The 18,752-nt window shown below is 40.6% G+C and overlaps 2 protein-coding genes across 5 annotated transcripts in view; both read left to right on the top strand.

The window, feature by feature from the left end:
• The first annotated feature begins 67 nt into the window (after positions 1–67).
• Positions 68–3,648, top strand: LOC139558025 (N-alpha-acetyltransferase 10-like). The gene is made up of 8 exons (XM_071373436.1): positions 68–307; positions 686–784; positions 985–1,043; positions 1,128–1,173; positions 1,369–1,484; positions 1,778–1,822; positions 2,145–2,229; positions 2,380–3,648. The coding sequence occupies exons 1-8, from the start codon at positions 287–289 to the stop codon at positions 2,563–2,565; spliced, it is 657 nt and encodes a 218-aa protein (XP_071229537.1). The 5' UTR covers positions 68–286; the 3' UTR covers positions 2,566–3,648.
• A 3,693-nt stretch (positions 3,649–7,341) lies between these two features.
• The window catches only part of LOC139557748 (rho GTPase-activating protein 4-like), a 35,757-nt gene continuing 24,346 nt past the window's right edge, over positions 7,342–18,752 (top strand). The window contains exons 1-2 of one of the 4 annotated variants that reach the window (XM_071372899.1): positions 7,342–7,520; positions 18,174–18,263. In XM_071372899.1, the coding sequence (XP_071229000.1) occupies positions 18,197–18,263 (67 nt within the window). In that variant the 5' untranslated portion in view covers positions 7,342–7,520; positions 18,174–18,196. Of the gene's footprint in view, positions 7,521–12,309; positions 12,447–12,526; positions 12,583–18,173; positions 18,264–18,752 lie in introns of those variants that run through there. The other 3 variants (XM_071372898.1, XM_071372897.1, XM_071372900.1) reach the window with 3 other exon arrangements.

The raw sequence follows: 18,752 nt of genomic DNA, 5'->3' as shown, positions 1-18,752 counted from the left end.
CTAATCATGTGTCCCTTCTCTGATATGTCCGTCAAAATGCTTTCCTGTCCACATTGGGTGTTGGAGGTTCTATTTCATTATTTCTGCAGTAGTCAGTCCAATCCCACGCAACTAGAGGCGGGACTCACCTCTGAACCTCTTCCGGTTTATCGCATGCTCCCCCTTCAATTTAGCTAGCTAACATATCTGAAACATAATATATAGACCAACGTTCGAAGTTCATAAAACACTTTGGTTCCATAATTTATACATTTCATCATCTGAAATTGTGACGGTCGAAGAAAACATGAATATTCGCAACGCGAGGGTAAGTGAGCCGCCCATGCAACACTGTTAGCTTGCTAACAAACGTTAGCTAGCTACCTAACCACCCATCCCTAATAATAACAATGCAAGGCTTTGTGATAGCTCCACGTTTGCTTGTCAAGTCAAACTGCTGCTAGCTTATTTAACTACTACGTAAATTGATTGCTACTATGGTAGCTAGCTGGATACACAGTGAACAATAGTAGCTAGTTCAACGTCAAGTGTAGTTACGTTAGCTAGCTAATAAAGTTAGTGACATTTGGATTGAATCAGTGTCTAGACATGACATCTCTTCTGGTTGTACCTTTTCTCACGTGTAGTAGTGCCATTGTTTCAATCAGTGTCCAAACCATTGACATGTCTTGTTCTGTTTTCTCAGCCGGAGGACCTTATGAACATGCAGCACTGCAACCTGCTGTGTCTCCCAGAGAACTACCAGATGAAATACTACTTCTACCATGGACTGTCCTGGCCACAGGTTAATATGGCTTCCTCTTCATCATCAGACATCTCCATCGCCACTTCATTCATATCACTTGAGTCAAGTCATTGTTCTTGCATTCAATGTCAAAAATGTAATCTAACTCATCAAGAGTAATGAGAAACATTTGATTTAGGTCTAGCTAGTTGTTACTAGATGTCTGTGCATCTAACATCACCTCTTTGTTCGTCTTTCAGCTCTCCTACATCGCTGAGGATGAGAATGGCAAAATAGTGGGATATGTTTTGGCCAAGATGTGAGTATAGCTGAACTACAGAGCTTATCTCATGCCATTGTTTGTCAGTGTCTATCAAGCTCTCACTCTTTGTGTGGCATGCAGGGAGGAGGATCCAGATGATGTCCCCCATGGTCACATCACATCCCTGGTGAGTCTTAGTTCTGTACTGTTCATTGTAGTGCTTCATAGCTTCAACATGCGATAGGCAGTAGGCTATGGAGGAGCTTGGAGAAGGAGGAGGGGACCTCTCATCTGCGGCACTTGTCAGGTTGTTTAGTTGTGGTTGTTGAGTGACAGGAAGGATTGTTAACAAATGTTTGGATTGTGTCTGTCTGTCTCTCAGGCTGTCAAGCGCTCTCACAGACGTCTGGGTCTGGCTCAGAAGCTGATGGACCAAGCCAGCCGAGCTATGATTGAAAACTTCAACGCCAAATATGTCTCACTTCATGTCCGGAAAAGGTAGTGCAGTGTGCTGGATGTCTGTGTTGGACTTCAATAAGATGGTTCCATTTCTAGTCATTTGTATATTGCTCTTCGATAAGAATTTCCAGATTAGTTGTTGTAATGGAATGCTAAATACGTATCACTCTCCTGTTGTCTAGAGAAGTATAGACGAAAGAATTTGAATACAGTGAGAATGTTCAGACCATTCTTAATGTGACTTGTATGGGTTTATCCTGTTGATCTGTATCTGTAGTTTTTTGGTTCACAAAGCACTTGAATTGCATCCATTTCATGTTCTCCTACTGCAGTAACCGAGCGGCCTTGCACCTGTACTCCAACACACTGAAATTCCAGTAAGTAACATGGCGCTCCTCCTAACTTGTTTAAACGAACCCTCCTAAAGCAAGTGCTTATGTAAAGGTAGACATTGCTTGTCAGCCTCCTAGTCAAAGTGAGGTTGTCTCGGGAACTGTGGAGTCATATTCCCTACTGATACATCCAAATGATGGTCTCTGCTGCTGAATTCAAATGTATCCAGAGGTTATTTATTTTATTTATTTTCCCCTTATTTAACCAGGGGTTGTTTGCAGTGCTACAATCACAATCAATGACCATGTATAATGTGTTGATCCTATTCCCCACTCACATTCTAATCATTTTCATTAATCTCCATAGGATTAGTGAAATAGAGCCCAAGTACTATGCAGATGGGGAGGATGCCTATGCCATGAAGAGAGACCTAGCTCACATGGCTGATGAGGTGAGTTTTAACTCCTATCCTTCTTTCCAGCAGCATGGCTTAATAGTGTTTTGTATACAGTGGCTCCTCTCTGCCGTGAGGGTAAGGTCAACCTTTCACCAAACCATTAAGAGAGACACCTCCACACACTGCAGTCTTTTCTGTCTATAGGTCCCACAGTTGAGGAAGCCAGGAGTGAAGGCACTGGGTCAGGAGACCCTTACTGCTACGACCACACCCGGTGACCAGGAGAAAGAGGGAGAGAGAGACAGTGGCGGAGACAGCAAAGAACTCAGTGAAGTTAGCGAAGCAACAGAGAGCACAGACGTCAAAGATTCATCCTCCGATTCACAATGACTCTGACATCTTTAGTAGGCATTTTTAAATTTCACCATGAAAGTTACTTACTACACTTTTTATCTCTTTCCAAATAGGAATACACAGATTTGGCTTCAGTCTTTACCCAGTGTTCGTCTTCAACTATTCACCTCAGTTACTTTGTATATTTTACCTTTACAACATACACTGTACAGTAATATATATTTTACCTTTACACCGTACAGTAACATTTGACCTTTACAGCATATACCGTACAGTAACATATTTTACCTTTACACCGTACAGTAACATATTTTACCTTTACACCGTACAGTAACATATTTTACCTTTACACCGTGCAGTAACATATTTTACCTTCAGTGTACACAGTAGAGTAATATATTATACCTTTACAGCGTACACCATACATAGTATATTTTACTATTACTGCGTTCAAAATACAGTAATATATGTGACCTTTACAGTGTACACCCTACAGTAATATTTTATCTTTACAGTGTACACCGCACAGTAATATATATTTTACTTTACACTGTACAGTAATATATTTGACCTTTACAGTGTACACCCTACAGTAATATTTTATCTTTACAGTGTACACCGCACAGTAATATATATTTTACTTTACACTGTTACTTTACACTGTACAGTAATATATTTGACCTTTACAGTGTACACCCTACAGTAATATATTATCTTTACAGTGTACACCGCACAGTAATGTATATTTTACTTTACACCCTACAGTAATATATTTGACCTTTAGAGTGTACACTGTACAGTAATATATTTGACCTTTTAGAGCGTACACCGTACAGTAATAGTTTTTTCCCCCATAACTTTCTCTGTTGTCATTAGTGACAAAAAAAAGAAAATTGAGAATTGGTTGAAAGGAATGTTTTTGGAACTGGAATGAAAGTGGATTTTGAGCTAAAATTCACGACTGGTTCCATACGTTTTTTAAATTATATTTGATGTTGTCACTAGTACTTCATCGTCGGCCACCCATGATATCTACACATTTTGAAAACATAACCAGTGTTTTTGGATGTCTAAATCAGGTCTGTTAAGTATTCTTCAAAATAAAAGTTTCAAGTAATACATTTTGTAGTGTAATTCTTGGTGTACTAGATGGCCAGTAAAATGTAACAAAATATTTTGAGAAATTCTTTGTGACCAATAGGTAATAGCGTTTTTGCAACCAGCACTCATAAACGAGTCTTACATTTTGATTGCTGCCGGTAGAAATGTAATGAATAGAGCTGACAAAGTCCATATTTTACTTGACTGAGAAGCATGTGTTGCACAGAACAAACTAAGCATGCAGGTCTGTTCCTTTCTTCATTAGAACTGACCAGACAGACAGAGATACAATAGGAACAAACCCAGAGCATCTATCACCTTCACACACGTGTATTTAGCCTGCCTTATGGCGCTATCTTTCTCACACACATTTTAACCTCTCTAGGCTAGATGGGACGCTACCGTCCCACCTGACCAACATCTGGTGAAATGGCAGAGCGCCAAATTCAAATTAAATTACTATAAATATTAAACTTTCATGAAATCACACATGCAATACACCAAATTAAATCTACACTTGTTGTTTATCCAGCCAACGTGTCAGATTTCAAAAAGGCTTTACGGCGAAAGCAAACCTGCTATTATCTGAGGATAGCACCCCATCAAACACAATCATATTTCAACCCACCAGGCGCGACACGAAACTCAGAAATAAAGATATAATTCATGCCTTACCTTTGACGAGTTTCTTCTGTTGGCACTCCAATATGTCCCATAGACATCACAAATGGTCCTTTTGTTCGATTAATTCTGTCGTTATATATCCAAAATGTCCATTTATTTGGCGCGTTTGATCCAGAAAAACACCGGTTCCAAGTTACCTGTAATCTTTGTCCAAACATTTCAAACAACTTTCCTAACACAACTTTAGGTATTTTTTAATGTAAATAATCGATAAAATTTAAGACGGGATAAACTGTTCAATACAGGAGGAAAGCAAAGTGAAGCGTGCTTTCAGGTCACGCGCCTCTAACAAACAGCACACTTCACTCGACCCTCGTTCTGAACAGGGCTACGTCTTCATTTCTCAAAGGAAAAACATCAACCAATTTCTAAAGACTGTTGACATCTAGTGGAAGCGATAGGAACTGCAAGCAAGTGCCTTAGAATTCTAGATTCCCATTGAAACCTCATTGAAAAGAGTGCCCTCAACAACAACAAAATCCTGAATGGTTTGTCCTTGGGGTTTCACCTGCCAAATAAGTTCTGTTATACTCACCGACATCATTCTGAAGTTTCTAAAACTGATTGAGTGTTTTCTATCCAAATCTACTAATAATATGCATATCCTAGCTTCTGGGCCTGAGTAGCAGGCAGTTTACTTTGGGCATGCTTTTCATCCGGATGTGAAAATACTGCCCCCTATCCCAAATAATTTTTAAGAGGTGTTGAAGTACATATAATACTGTCTTTAGCAGGACATCCAGATTTAAAACGGAACATTTTATTTTCTCTTAAATGATCGAAGTATAAGAATGAGACCTCCCCTCTCAAATAAAATGCATTTACTGATTGTTAGAGCTTATGGTGTCAGAATTAAACAAAAATGGAAGCACTTCTTCAGAATCTTGAAGAAACAAACTATGACATTTATCTAAACCATCAGTTAAAAAGTCAAACGCTAAGGACCTTACAGAATACAAGACAAGCCTTTATCAAGTAACTTTATGAAATTAGTTTGCATTTTATTTACAGTGTCAATAGGGCTCACATGCATGCTTTCAACACCAGTTGAGTAAATCAGTCAGTCACTGTCTTTTATGATATAGATCAGTTAAGCCACTAAACTTTAGGTTTAGAGTCAGTTATTTAAGGTCCTTCAGATGGAGAGGAAGGAAACAGGGGGAAGTGAGACAAGTGTTTTTGAGAGTTTGCTGGTATTGCAAAGAGGAATGGAAATATATTTTTAGAAAGTGGAAATCTGTTAGCCTGAAGCAGTGCTGTTTTCACAACTTCTCTGGCTTTACAACTTGCAAGGGCATGATAACACTCACTTCACTCACAGTATTCTACACCAATGTTTCTGGTAAACAACATTAGCAAACAAACTACTGCTCTCTAGTCATGCATAGTAACAGGATTATGTTATATTATCTATTTTGTCATGACTTGTTCTGAATTTTGTCATTTTTTATTTTTTGGGGGGGTGGATCAGCTTAATATTGCGGAAAGATTGTTTCTTCCATCAATGTAATTGTCTGCATCATTACCAATCCCCCGTATTTCTGGGGGTAAATATCAATATCCATATACATACACGTACATACCCATATGCATACATAAACATTCATACATATACACATATATACATACAGTTGAAGTCGGAAGTTTACAAACACTTAGGTTGGAGTCATTAATTAAAACTCGTTTTTCAACCACTCCACAAATTTCTTGTTAACAAACTATAGTTTTGGCAAGTCGGTTAGGACATTACTTTGTGCATGACACAAGTAATTTTTCCAACAATTGTTTACAGACAGATTATTTCACTTATCATTCACTGTATCACAATTCCAGTGGGTCAGAAGTTTACATACACTAAATCGGCTGTGCCTTTTTAACAGCTTGGAAAATTCCAGAAAATGATGTCATGGCTTTAGAAGCTTCTGATAGGCTAATTGACATCATTTGAGTCAATTGGAGGTGTACCTGTGGATGTATTTCAAGGCCTACCTTCAAACTCAGTGCCTCTTTGCTTGACATCATGGGAAAATCAAAAGAAATCAGCCAAGACCTCAGAAAAACATTTGAGAATTATTTATTTCAGCTTTTAATTATTTCATCACATTCCCAGTGGGTCAGAAGTTTACATACACTCAATTAGTATTTGGTAGCATTGCCTTTAAATTGTTTAACTTGGGTCAAATGTTTCGGGTAGCCTTCCACAAGCTTCCCACAATAAATTGGGTGAATTTTGGCCATTCCTTGTGGAGTGGTTGAAAAACGAGTTTTAATGACTCCAACCTTAGTGTATGTATACTTCCGACTTCAACTGTACGTACATACCTATATAGATATACATACTTTTAAAAATAATATACCTTTATTATTACCCGCAAACCCTACCGCCCTTCCCCCAATTGGAGTAAACTAATAAACAATAACACTTAGGCTTCCACCCTCAGTTTATACATATTATACACATTTTACAGACACAATCTACTTTACAATTGTAATATTTTGTTTGATTTTAGTCCTTCCTCAATTTCTGATGTCCATCCAGTTTGATTTATATTTGTAACTGTGCAATTTCACACAATTTCTGAATCTACATACATTTTACAGTATGTTTTACATTGGTTATCTTTTTATTAGTCCCACCCTTCAGCTCCATTCAACCCCTCCCATCTATCTCTTAACACCATCCATTTTGGATTTCTATTTGCCATATATTTTTCAACTGTGCTGTGATACTTCACAAAAGTACTGAACCTTTCTATTCTCATAGCTTCTACAGAATGACTTGTTCTGATTAATGTCATGACTTGTTCCGATTAATGTCATGACTTTTGGGTGTGTTACACAAGTGCAATGCTCCCATAATATCTATTCGTTACTCAATAAGTTTATTACAGATGCAGATAGCCCTTACTCGGCTTTAGTGTTACTACACACATTAAGTCATAGGGGAGAGAGCGATGAGGAGGGCGGATGAGGAGGAGGGGGTGTGTCTTGAATTAGAAGAATGACTCCACCACTCTTGCACAACCCGGCACTGGGTGTTTTAGAATGTGTGTCAGGGAGCGACAGAACAGAGAGGGAGCGAGACGGGTTGTGACATTCACCCAGGTTTATGTGTTTAATGTAAAAAGGAGGAAGGGAGAAGTCATCTTTGGGAGATAAACGTTATTCAGTGTGGAAAGAAGACGATTGTTTTTAATCTCAATCAGGTATGAATCTGATTTTCGTAACAGAATAACTAGGACATTAATTTCACAATATTTAAGAATGTTGTGTGGCATGTCATGTCTTGTTTGAATTAGACAATGTCTGTTGTGTGTTGCTGTACATGTGTAGGAGTACTGTAATTACCTGGATGTTAGACAAGGGTTCTGCTTTCTCTACTTGCTGTGAATGTAGTTTATCTGCTGCTTGACAGCAATAACTACAGTATATCTTAATGTGTATCTCAGACTCACCCCACTGTGAAGTATGTGGTTGTGGCTGGACGATAAACCGAAATACACCACATTAGTACAGCTGTATAGGAAAGACATGTACAGTATCTTATACCAGTTCAAAATGACCAGTGGATATCAGTTGAGATATACTGGTAGTGCCCTGTATCCTGATGATGATGGCAAGAAACTCCAATTCCTGTTGCATGATTCAATGATGATCACGCAGTGAAGGAATGGAGAAGGGGAGATGGAAAGGATGACGAATCGTGTAAAAACAAGATGCTGTACAACAGCTACGTTCTACAAGGCATATTATAAAGTTACGTGAGATTTGTTACACATTTCAAAGGGAAATGCAATGGATATAAACGTAAACTATAGGCAGATATACAGATTTACCTATACGTATACCTATCTATAGATGGATAGACGAAATCACGGAACGTTTATCTTTTGAAAAATAAATTAAAGGAACTGAAATTGGGAACAGTTTAAAACAGCTGTGTGAAATTGAGTTTTGATGAGTGAAGTTTGGTTTTTGAAAAGAAAAGAGGAAGTTAGTTGGCAGTGAAGAGTGAGAGAGAGATGGAGAAAGAGGGGAGGAGGCGAAGGAAGGAAAGTGAGTTCGTGACTCATGGTTAGTGAGTCCTGCTTTGCTCTTCAGTGCCTGTGTATGTGTGTGCGTGCTTAAGTGTTTGGGCGTGTGTGTGTGTGTGCGTGAATGCATGAGTGTGTGTGTTTGTGATGCGCGAGTTGACTCATTATAACCCGCCGAACCGCGGGGAAGGCGGGGTTAGGGTCATTAAATATTGTCTGGATGAAGGGCGGGCGGGTTGAATAAAGATAAAACAATACCTTAGGCTGGTTTATACTTTGTCTATCGACATGTCTGTAGACAATTATAATGCTACAAGTGTAGCTGGTCAAAACGACATTTAAATTATATTCCGGTGGAATGTCTGTAGACCTTCGCTGCAACTGTCTGTTTCCTTATCTCAGAGGGATGAAAAAAGTTCAACTTTGACCCTGTCGCTGCGTCCGTTGTCATGGTTACCCGACTGAGCTTGCAATGAAAGTTCTAAATTTCTCTGGTATAATGCACTGCTTTTATTTCGTCACACTCACAACCGTAAGCTATTATCTGTAATTAGCTCACCATTAACTTGTAAATAATGATATTGTTGTGATTTTATTTTCCTGTAATAATGAATAAAAAGTATCTAAAGTTAAGACAGTGTCAGCTATGAACATTATTTGAACTGGCTAGCCAGCTAACGTTAGCTAGGGTTATTAAGGTTTGGTATACTCAAGGTGTATAGAAGGGGGGTTGCGGATGGGTTACTAGCAATTGCAGCTAGCTAACATAGCATCCCTCTGTTTGAGGCGGAGCGGCAGGTAGCCTAGTGGTTAGCGCGTTGGACTAGTTACTGAAAGGTTGCAAGATTGAATCCCTGAGCTGACAAGGTAAAACATCTGTTGTTCAGCCTCTGGACAAGGCAGTTAACCCACTGTTCCTAGGCTGTCATTGAAAATAAGAATTTGTTCATAACTGACTTTCCTAGTTAAATAAAGGTAAAATAAAATAATTGAGCCGGTGTTTGAGTAGGCTAAACTAGCTAGCTAGCTACATTTGCTAGCTAGTAAGTGAAAATGAAACAGAATGTATCTCTTGCTTTTTTCTTTTTGAATAAATATATTTGTTCAAAACTGTTCAACTATTGTCTTTCTCTCTCTTTGAGTCAACTACTCGCCACATGTTATGCACTGCGGTGCTAGCTAGCTGTAGCTTATGCTTTCAGGACTAGATTCATTATCTGATCCTTTGATTGGGTGGACAACATATCAGTTCATGCTGCAAGAGCTCTGATAGGTTGGAGGACTTCCTCCTGAAGTTGTCATAACTACTGTGTAAGTCTATGGAAGGAGATGAGAACCATGAGCCTCCTAGGTTTTGTATTGAAGTCAATGTACCCAGAGGAGGACAGAAGCTAGCTGTCCTCCAGCTACATCATGGTGCTACCCTTATAGAGTGCTGTTGAGGCTACTGTAGACCTTCAATATTAGGAAGGGGTTACTAAGGTTTGGTATACCTAGTGTATAGTCAGGTGGTTGCTGATGGGTTACTAGCAATTGCAGGCGGGTACGGTTGTAGGTGTACCACTAGTGTGTGCCCTCGCCCCCGACACAGGAAGCACCACACCTGTCTTCCTCTTTTTAAAGATCACTAGAGGTCTCTGTGGGAGGATTAGTGACAGCATAGAAAGAGAGAGACGCCAATAATATGAACTACTAATTTCATGAAAGGCAATTCAAATGCAGTTCAGAACCAACATCTCAGGCACTAATCCTAGAGTGACTGCTTGAGCTCTCAGTTAATAAATAAGGGTATGAATAAAGCTTTGTGATATTGTATTGTTAAATGCCAACAGAGAAGGAGGAAAGACAGTAATTCTAACTGCACAAGAATAAAGGAGTTAAACTGCATTTAAATGGTCAAGGAGGTTATCAACCCCTCAGGCCTTTAGCAGTCAGTATCTAAGGAAAATTATAAACTGGGTGGTTCGAGCCCTGAATGCTGATTGGCTGACAGCCGTGGTATATCAGACTGTATACCACAGGTATGACAAAACATTTATTTTTAGTGTTCTATTTACGTTGATAACCAGTTTATAATAGCAATAAGGCACCTCAGGGGTTTGTGGTATATGGCTAATATACCACAGCTAAGGGCTGTATCCAGGCACTCTACATTTGGCCAATATACCACAGTTAAGGGCTGTATCCAGGCACTCTGCATTGCGTCGTGAATAAGAACAGCCCTTAGCCATGGTATATTGGCCATATACCACACCCCCTCGTGCCTTGTTGCTTAAACAGACAACATCAATGCAGCAAATCCATAAAGACATATTTTCTCTCATTTATATGGCATGTTAACCACTCCAGATTCAACCTAGAGAGAGGAAGAAAGAGACATGATGTCCCATCACCATATTGTGCTCAACTAAACCAGGCCTAGGCTATTGAAAAAAATAAAAATACTGACTGGCTTGCTCAGTCATAACCAATATATTCAAACTTCTGATTTAAGTTGAGTTTAGTTTCTATTAATCAATATAATCTACAAAACATGTAAACTACAATTGAAGGATTGTGTGAGCTGTCAGTACTGTTGATTCTCTCCCAACACATACATAAGTTACATATTGTCATGCAAAGTTACTCTATTAGTGAGCGTGTAACACAAACATTCGCTCTGTGACAGTGCTGTGTGCCTTGTGGCGGTGGTACAGTACTATTTATAAGGCAGCTGAAATGTTGCTGCTGCTATTTCTGCATGGTACAGGTGTGCAGCAGCACGAGCAGAGTGGTGTGTTACATACCAGCTGACTTTCTCAGAGGCCGCAGAGGCAGGCTGGGTTGAACTAGGAAATGTGTTACAGACAATACTGTTTTCAGTCTATCAATAAAATGTATTTATAAAGCCATTTTCACATCAGCCGATGTCACAAAGTGCTGTACAGAAACCCAGCCTAAAATCTCAAACAGCAAGCAATGCAGATGTAGAAGCACGGTGGCTAGGAAAAACTCCCTAGAAAAGCCAGAACCTAGGAAGAAACCTAGAGAGGAACCAGGCTCTGAGGGGTGGCCAGTCCTCTTCTGGCTGTGCCGGGTGGAGAGTATAACAGAACATGGCCAAGATGTTCAAACGTTCATAGAAGACCAGCAGGGTCAGATAATAATAATCACAGTGGTTGAAGAGGGTGCAACAGGTCAGCACCTCAGGAGTAAATGTCAGTTGGCTTTTCATAGCCGATCATTCAGAGTTAGAGACAGCAGGTGTGGATCACAGACTGTATCTGATACTATGGATAGGAGTGCAGTAGTGAATGCAGGGAGAGTGTCACAGAGCGAGGGAAGTAGTGAGTGTCATAGAGCGTTGTTGACAAAGTCATTGGAGGACCAGCAAGTGTAGCATACAGTACATGACAGATTGGTTTGCAAGTGTTAGAAATCAATTGAACTTGGACCTCGATGTAGGGTCATTAACTTCACACACTTAGACTATACTCCAATAAGCATGGGTAGAGAGAGTAAGGATTCACGTAGACAAGGGGTCTCCAACCTTTTCTAGCATGAGAGCTACTTTTAAAAAATGTAACATGTCGCAAGCTACTATTTTTCTTCTAGTTTTCAAATAGCACATTATTCTCTTCCCCTCTACCCTGCATCTCTTTCCCGGGTCCTTAGTGTACAAGAGAAAGTAGTGCACTATGTGTTCTGTGAATATACCTGGTAAAATAATGGTTCATAAACTAAGAGGGCCCTATAACATCTGGGATTTTTCCCCCAAATTCTGTTTGATATTTTCCCAAATTATGTTCTCACTTATTTTTCACTCTTAAAATTAAAATTGTTCATGGAAAACAAGGAAATTGGATGTTTTGAGTCGATGTCAATACTTAAATCACATCAAAATACATGTTTTTTCAGGTCTGAAAAAACTGTGATTTTCTTTGTGTATTCCCCTTTAATTGTGCATCTGGCCCTTTAATTGTGCAGCTAGTGAGTGAGGAATGTACCATCTAATGTGCCGTACTAGCAATAGTTCTGTACTGCTGCTGCTCATTTCATGGCAAAGTGTGCAAATAATAGATACAAATTATATACTTACTCATGATATACTTCTGCCAGGTAAGACTACTTTACAGTTAACATTTAATTGAGAAGGTTTTGCGGAAAGTACTTCTGTCAACCCACAAGTTTGTTATCACATCAACTGGCTACACACGGAGTGATAAACAAACGCGCGCATCACAAAGACAGACGGGTATAATATTGTGCGATAATGTCAATGTTGTTGATTTGATAGTAGCTGGGAGTTTACGGTTTCTCAGAGTTGTGAGATTTGTGTATGACAGTTTGCGATGGAACAAGTGAAAATTGTACTCAGAATCGTTTGGCGAGCTACTCATAGGTGGGCTGCGAGCTCGCGATCAACCTGTTGGAGACCCCTGACTTAGACTATAACGTTACACTGTAAAACAAAACAAAATACTGTTTGATTCAATTTACAAAAGTGTATCACCAAGTTTCCTTAACATTTTTTTGTCAAATCCAATCCGGATTTCGTGTGGTTAATTTAATCTCAAATTACTTCAACCTAGTGAAGTAAATGGAACTCAAATCAAATTGTATTTGTCACATACACGTGTTTAGCAGATGTTATTGCGGGTGTAGCGAAATGCTTGTGCTTCTAGTTCTGACACTGCAGCAATATCTAACAAGTAATATCTAACAATTTCACAAATACCTAATACACACATCTAAGTAAAGGAATGGAATTAAGATGTAAATATATGGATGAGCAATTTCAGAGCAGCATAGACTGAGATACAGTAGATAGTATATACATATGAGATGAGTAATGCAAAATGTGTAAACATTATTAAAGTGACATTATTAAAGTCACTAGTGTTCCATTTATTAAAGTGGCCAATTATTTCAAGTCTGTCTATGTAGGCAACAGCCTCTGTGCTAGTGATTTAACAGTCTGATGGCCTTGAGATAGAAGCTGTTTTTCAGTCTCTCGGTACCAGCTTTGATGCACCTGTACGGACCTCACCTTCTGGATGATAGTGGGGTGAACAGGCAGTGGCTTGGGTGGTTGTTCTGATGATCTTTTTGGACTTCCTGTGACATCGGGTGCTGTAGGTGTCCTGGAAGGTAGGTAGTTTGCCCCTGATGTGTTGTGCAGACTGCACTACCCTCTGGAGAACCCTGTGGTTGTGGGCGGTGCAGTTGCCGTACCAGGCAGTGCAGTTGCCGTACCAGGCGGTGATACAGCCCGACAGGATGCTCTCAATTGTGCATCTGCAAAAGTTTGTGAGGGTTTTTGGTGACAAGCCAATTTTCTTCAGCCTCCTGAGGTTGAAGAGGCGCTGTTGCGCCTTCTTCACCACTCTGTCTGTGTGGGTGGACCATTTCAGTTTGTCTGTGATGTGTACGCCGAGGAACTTAAAACTTTCCACCTCCTCCACTGGTGTCCCATCGATGTAGATCAGGAGGGTGCTCCCTCTGCTGTTTCCTGAAGTCCACGATCATCTCTTTTGTTTTGTTGACATTGACTGAGAGGTTATTTTCCTGGCACCACACTCTCAGAGCCCTCACCTCCCCCCTGGAGGCTGACTCATCGCTGTTGGTAATCCAGCTTACTACTGTTGTGTCGTCTGCAAACTTTATGATCGAGTTGGAGGCGTGCATGGCCACGCAGTCATGGGTAAACAGGGAGTACAGGAGGGGACTGAGCACGCACCCTTGTGGGGCCCCAGTGTTGAGGATCAGCGAAGTGGAGATGTTGTTACCTACCTTCACCCCCTGGGGGCGGCCCGTCAGGAAGTCCAGGACCCAATTGCACAGGGCAGGATTTAGACCCAGGTCCTCAAGCTTAATGATGAGCTTGGAGGGTACTATGGTGTTGAATGCTGAGTTGTAGTCAATGAACAGCATTCTTACATAGGTATTTGTCTTGTCCAGATGGGATAGGGCAGTGTGGGTGCGATTGCATCGTCTGTGGACCTATTGGAGCGTGTAGCAAATTGTAGTGGGTCTTGGGTGACGGGTAGGGTGGAGGTGATATGAACCTTGACTAGTCTCTCAAAAGTACTTCATGATGACATAAGTGAGTGCTATGGGGCGATAGTCATTTAGTTCAGTTACCTTTGCATTCTTGGGAACAGGGACAGTGGTGGTCATCTTGAAGCATGTGGGGACAACAGACTGGGATAGGGAGAAATTGAATATGTCCATAAACACATCAGCCAGCTGGTCTGCGCATGCTCTGATGACGCAGCTAGGGATGCCATCTGGGCCGGCAGCCTAGCGAGTGTTAACACATATAAATGTCTTACTCACGTTGGCCACGGAGAAGGAGAGCCCACAGTCCTTGGTAGCTGGCCGCGTCGGTGGCACTGTGTTATCATCAAAGTGGGCAAAGAACATGTTTAGCTTGTCTGGGAACAAGGCGTCATGGCTGGTTTTCCTTTTGTAGTTCGTGATTGTCTGTAGACCCTGCCACATACATACTAATCTCAGCAAAAAAAGAAACGTCCTCTTACTGTCAACTGCGTTTATTTTCAACAAACTTAACGTGTAAATATTTGTATGAGCATAACAAGATTGACAAATGAGACCTAAACTGAACAAATTCCACAGACATGTGACTAACAGAAATTTAATAATGTGCCCCTGAACAAAAGGTGGTCAAAATCAAAATGAACAGTATCTAGTGTTGCCACCAGCTGCATTAAGTACTGCAGTGCATCTCCTCCTCATTGAGTGCACCAGATTTGTCAGTTCTTGCTGTGAGATGTTACCCCACTCTTCTACCAAGGCACCTGCTAGTTTCCGGATATTTCTGGGGGGAATGGCCCTAGCCCTCACTCTCCGATCCAACAGGTCCCAGACGTGCTCAATGGGATTTAGATCCGGGCTCTTCGCTGGCCATGGCAGAACACTGACATTCCTCACTTGCAGGAAATCACACACAGAACGAGCAGTACGGCTAGTGGCATTGTCATGCTGGAGGGTCATGTCAGGATGAGCCTGCAGGAAGGGTATCACATGAGGGAGGAGGGTGTCTCCCCTTTAACGCACAACGTTGAGATTGCCTGCAATGACAACAAGCTCTGTCCGATGATGCTGTGACACACCGCCCCAGACCATGACGGACCCTCCACCTCCAAATCAATCCCGCTCCAGAGTACAGGCCTCGGTGTAATGCTCATTCCTTCGACGATAAACGCAAATCCGACCATCACCCCTGGTGAGACAAAACTGCCACTCGTCAGTGAAGTGCACTTTTTGCCAGTCCTGTCTGCTCCAGCGACAATGGATTTGTGCCCATAGGCGAAGTTGTTGCCGGTGATGTCTGATAAGGACCTGCCTTACAACAGGCCTACAAACCCTCAGTCCAGCCTCTCTCAGCCTATTGCGAACAGTCTGAGCACTGAGCAGGAATTGTGCGTTCCTGGTGTAACTCGGGCAGTTGTTGTTGCCATCCTGTACCTGTCCTGCAGGTGTGATGTTCGGATGTACCGATCCTGTGCAGGTGTTGTTACACGTAGTCTGCCACTGCAGGGACAATCAGCTGTCTGTCCTGTCTCCCTGTAGCGCTGTCTTAGGTGTCTCACAGTACGGACATTGCAATTTATTTCCCTGGCCACATCTGCAGACCTCATGTCTCCTTGCAACATGCCTAAGGAACGTTCACGCAGATGAGCAGGGACCCTGGGCATCTTTTTTTGTTTATGGTTCATTGAACAAGCATGGGAAACAGTGTTTAAACCCTCTACAATGAAGATCTGTGAAGTTATTTGGATTTTTACGAATTAGCCTCCAAAGACAGGGTCCTGAAAAAGGGACATTTCTTTTTTTGCTGAGTTTACGTCTTGTGTCTGAGCTGTTTTGCGACTCCACTTTGTCTCTATACTGATGTTTCACCTGTTTGATTGTCTTACGGAGAGAATGACCACTCTGTTTGTATTCTGCCATATTCACAGTCACCTTGCCATGGTTAAATGTGGTAGTCCGCGCTTTCAGTTTAATGCGAATGTTGCCATCTATCCGCGGTTTCTGGTTAGGGTAGGTTTTAATAGTCACAGTGGGTACAGCATTTCCTATACACTTCTTGATGAACTCAGTAACCGTCTCGGTGTACACATCAATATTATTCTCTGAAGCTACCCGGAACACATCCCAGTCCGCGTGATCAAAACAATCTTGATGCGTGGATTGCGATTGGTCAGACCAGCGTTGAATATTCCTCAGCACGGGTACTTCCTGTTTGAGTTTATGCCGATAGGAAGGGAGGAGCAAAATGGAGTCGTGGTCAGATTTGCCGAAAGGAGGGCGGGAGAGGGCCTTACATGCATCCCGGAAATTTGAGTTGCAATGGTCGAGTGTTTTTCCAGCGCGAGTGCTACAGTCAATATGCTGATAGAATTTAGCTAGCCTTTTCCTCAAATTTGCTTTGTTAAAATTTAAATCAATGTGCTTAAAGTGATTGTTTTAGTTATGCTAACAAAGCTACTCAAGTTGTTTTGACAAGTTTTAAGTGGAGAGGACATATATTTGCTAGTCAGAAAAACAAAACTATTTGTTGTTTGAATTGAACAACGTTATACAGTTGAAACAACTACTTTGAAAATATCACATTTCAGAACTGACAAAGTTTTTGAAATTATAGAGATTTAAGTAGGGAACATTATGCTCCCATCTGTCTCTTGCTCTTGTGTGAGCTTTTTCGCCAGTTTCAAAACCGGCAGCGCACTCCGTAATTTCAACCCATTAACGGACCACTTTAGCTACAATGACATTCTCAGGCATGGTTACATAAGCTTTTTTCTTGTTACTTTTTACATGTAGTTGTTTATCGTCCTTCTTTAAATGCACTAGCTAAAGTCGCTCTGGATAAAAGTGTCTGACCAAAATGTAAATGTAAAAATTAACTGTTGCAAATACTGAGTATTGTTCTAATGAGCTCCACCCCCCCCAAAAATAAGTTGAAGTTATCTTGATATTTTCAGTTAACACTACTGTTATGTTGCTTCAGTTGATTTGACTTGAGTAAACACGTCGTTCTTAGCTGATTTAATTTCACAAGTTAAGACAATTTGATGCGTTGTAGTTATCTTAACTTGATATTTTTGTCAACACAACTGTTATGTTGGTTCAATTGATTTGACTTCATGGTTGTGAATTTCTAAGTTGAGTAAGCACATTGTTTTTGCTAACTCAATTTGAATGAATATCTTTTGAATTTTTGAGTGAGTTGAAGTCAACTCACGCATATAGGGAAGGACACTCAACAAGCACAGCACTTACACAAATGACTGATGATTGGCTGAGAGAAATTGATGATAAAATGATTGTGGGGGCTGTCTTGTTAGACTTCAGTGCAGCTTTTGACATTATCGATCATTGTCTGCTGCTGGAAAAATGTATGTGTTATGGCTTTACACCCCCTGCTATAATGTGGATAAAGAGTTACTTGTCTAACAGAACACAGAGGGTGTTATTTAATGGAAGCCTCAAACATAATCTAGGTAGAATCAGGAATTCCCCAGGGTAGCTGTTTAGGCCTCTTGCTATTTTCCATCTTTACTAACGACATGCCACTGATGGGGATCCCTAATAAATACAAAACGTAACATTTATTTAGCACATTTAGTTGACTTGACTAGATAAAGCAAGTAATTTTGACTGGATCTCAATATATATATTTTTACAGTGTACTCCAATAAGCATGGGTACAGTGAATAAGGCTTTTGTCAGGAACTAGGTGATAAGCTGCAGTAACGTTTCAGGTCAAACTATTGTAGAAAACCTTGTGTAATTATTGATATCTCTTCTTTGCAACAGAGTTTCACCCTGTCGGAGCAACAATGACATCACATGTGAAGCTGAGAAAAGAGAGAGTTGGAGCTGTGGACTATGACACACAAATCAAAGGTACGTTACTTTACTGCACAGTCAGCGAAGATTTTAGCATGTAAATCTTGGTGGGGCAAGCTCCCCAATTTTCTTTTGTTGATGCATGCCAGCAATGCCACTACACAACAGAACACTAAACAATACATTCATTTTACTTAAACAAATGTGGTTTCTACTGACAATTGAGTGAACGATAAGCGGATAAGAGGCATTCCGTAATTTCGATGAAGACATTAATGAGAGAGCTACGACGGACGTAGTCAATATAACTATGTGTTCAGCAGTTTTGAAATGCACAGCGACAGAATGCAGAACATGGGCTACTCTTACAGTATTTTCCCTGTACCCCAAGTCAGAACTGTAGAATAAATAAAGGGGGCTTATAAGCAGACAATGAAACCTCTTACAATATTAGATGATGACATTTCTCATAAACAGGTTATAGGCTACATTCCAAGATGGCGTAGCAGTAAGACGTCTTTGTCTTGTCTAGTCCCATGTATATAT

The sequence above is a fragment of the Salvelinus alpinus genome, chromosome 28 (assembly GCF_045679555.1).
Source record: "Salvelinus alpinus chromosome 28, SLU_Salpinus.1, whole genome shotgun sequence".
Classification (NCBI taxonomy): domain Eukaryota; kingdom Metazoa; phylum Chordata; class Actinopteri; order Salmoniformes; family Salmonidae; genus Salvelinus; species Salvelinus alpinus.
Note: the sequence above shows the minus strand (reverse complement) of the source record. Positions and strands in the feature narration are given on the sequence as shown.

What these genes read in the sequence shown, in the direction of transcription:
- LOC139558025 (XM_071373436.1), top strand. Translation starts at nt 287, where the DNA reads ATGAATATTCGCAACGCGAGG. An exon ending in TCACTTCATGTCCGGAAAAG is followed by an intron (nt 1,485 to 1,777) that starts GTAGTGCAGTGT and finishes CTCCTACTGCAG; the next exon opens with TAACCGAGCGGCCTTGCACC. An exon ending in TCCAACACACTGAAATTCCA is followed by an intron (nt 1,823 to 2,144) that starts GTAAGTAACATG and finishes TAATCTCCATAG; the next exon opens with GATTAGTGAAATAGAGCCCA.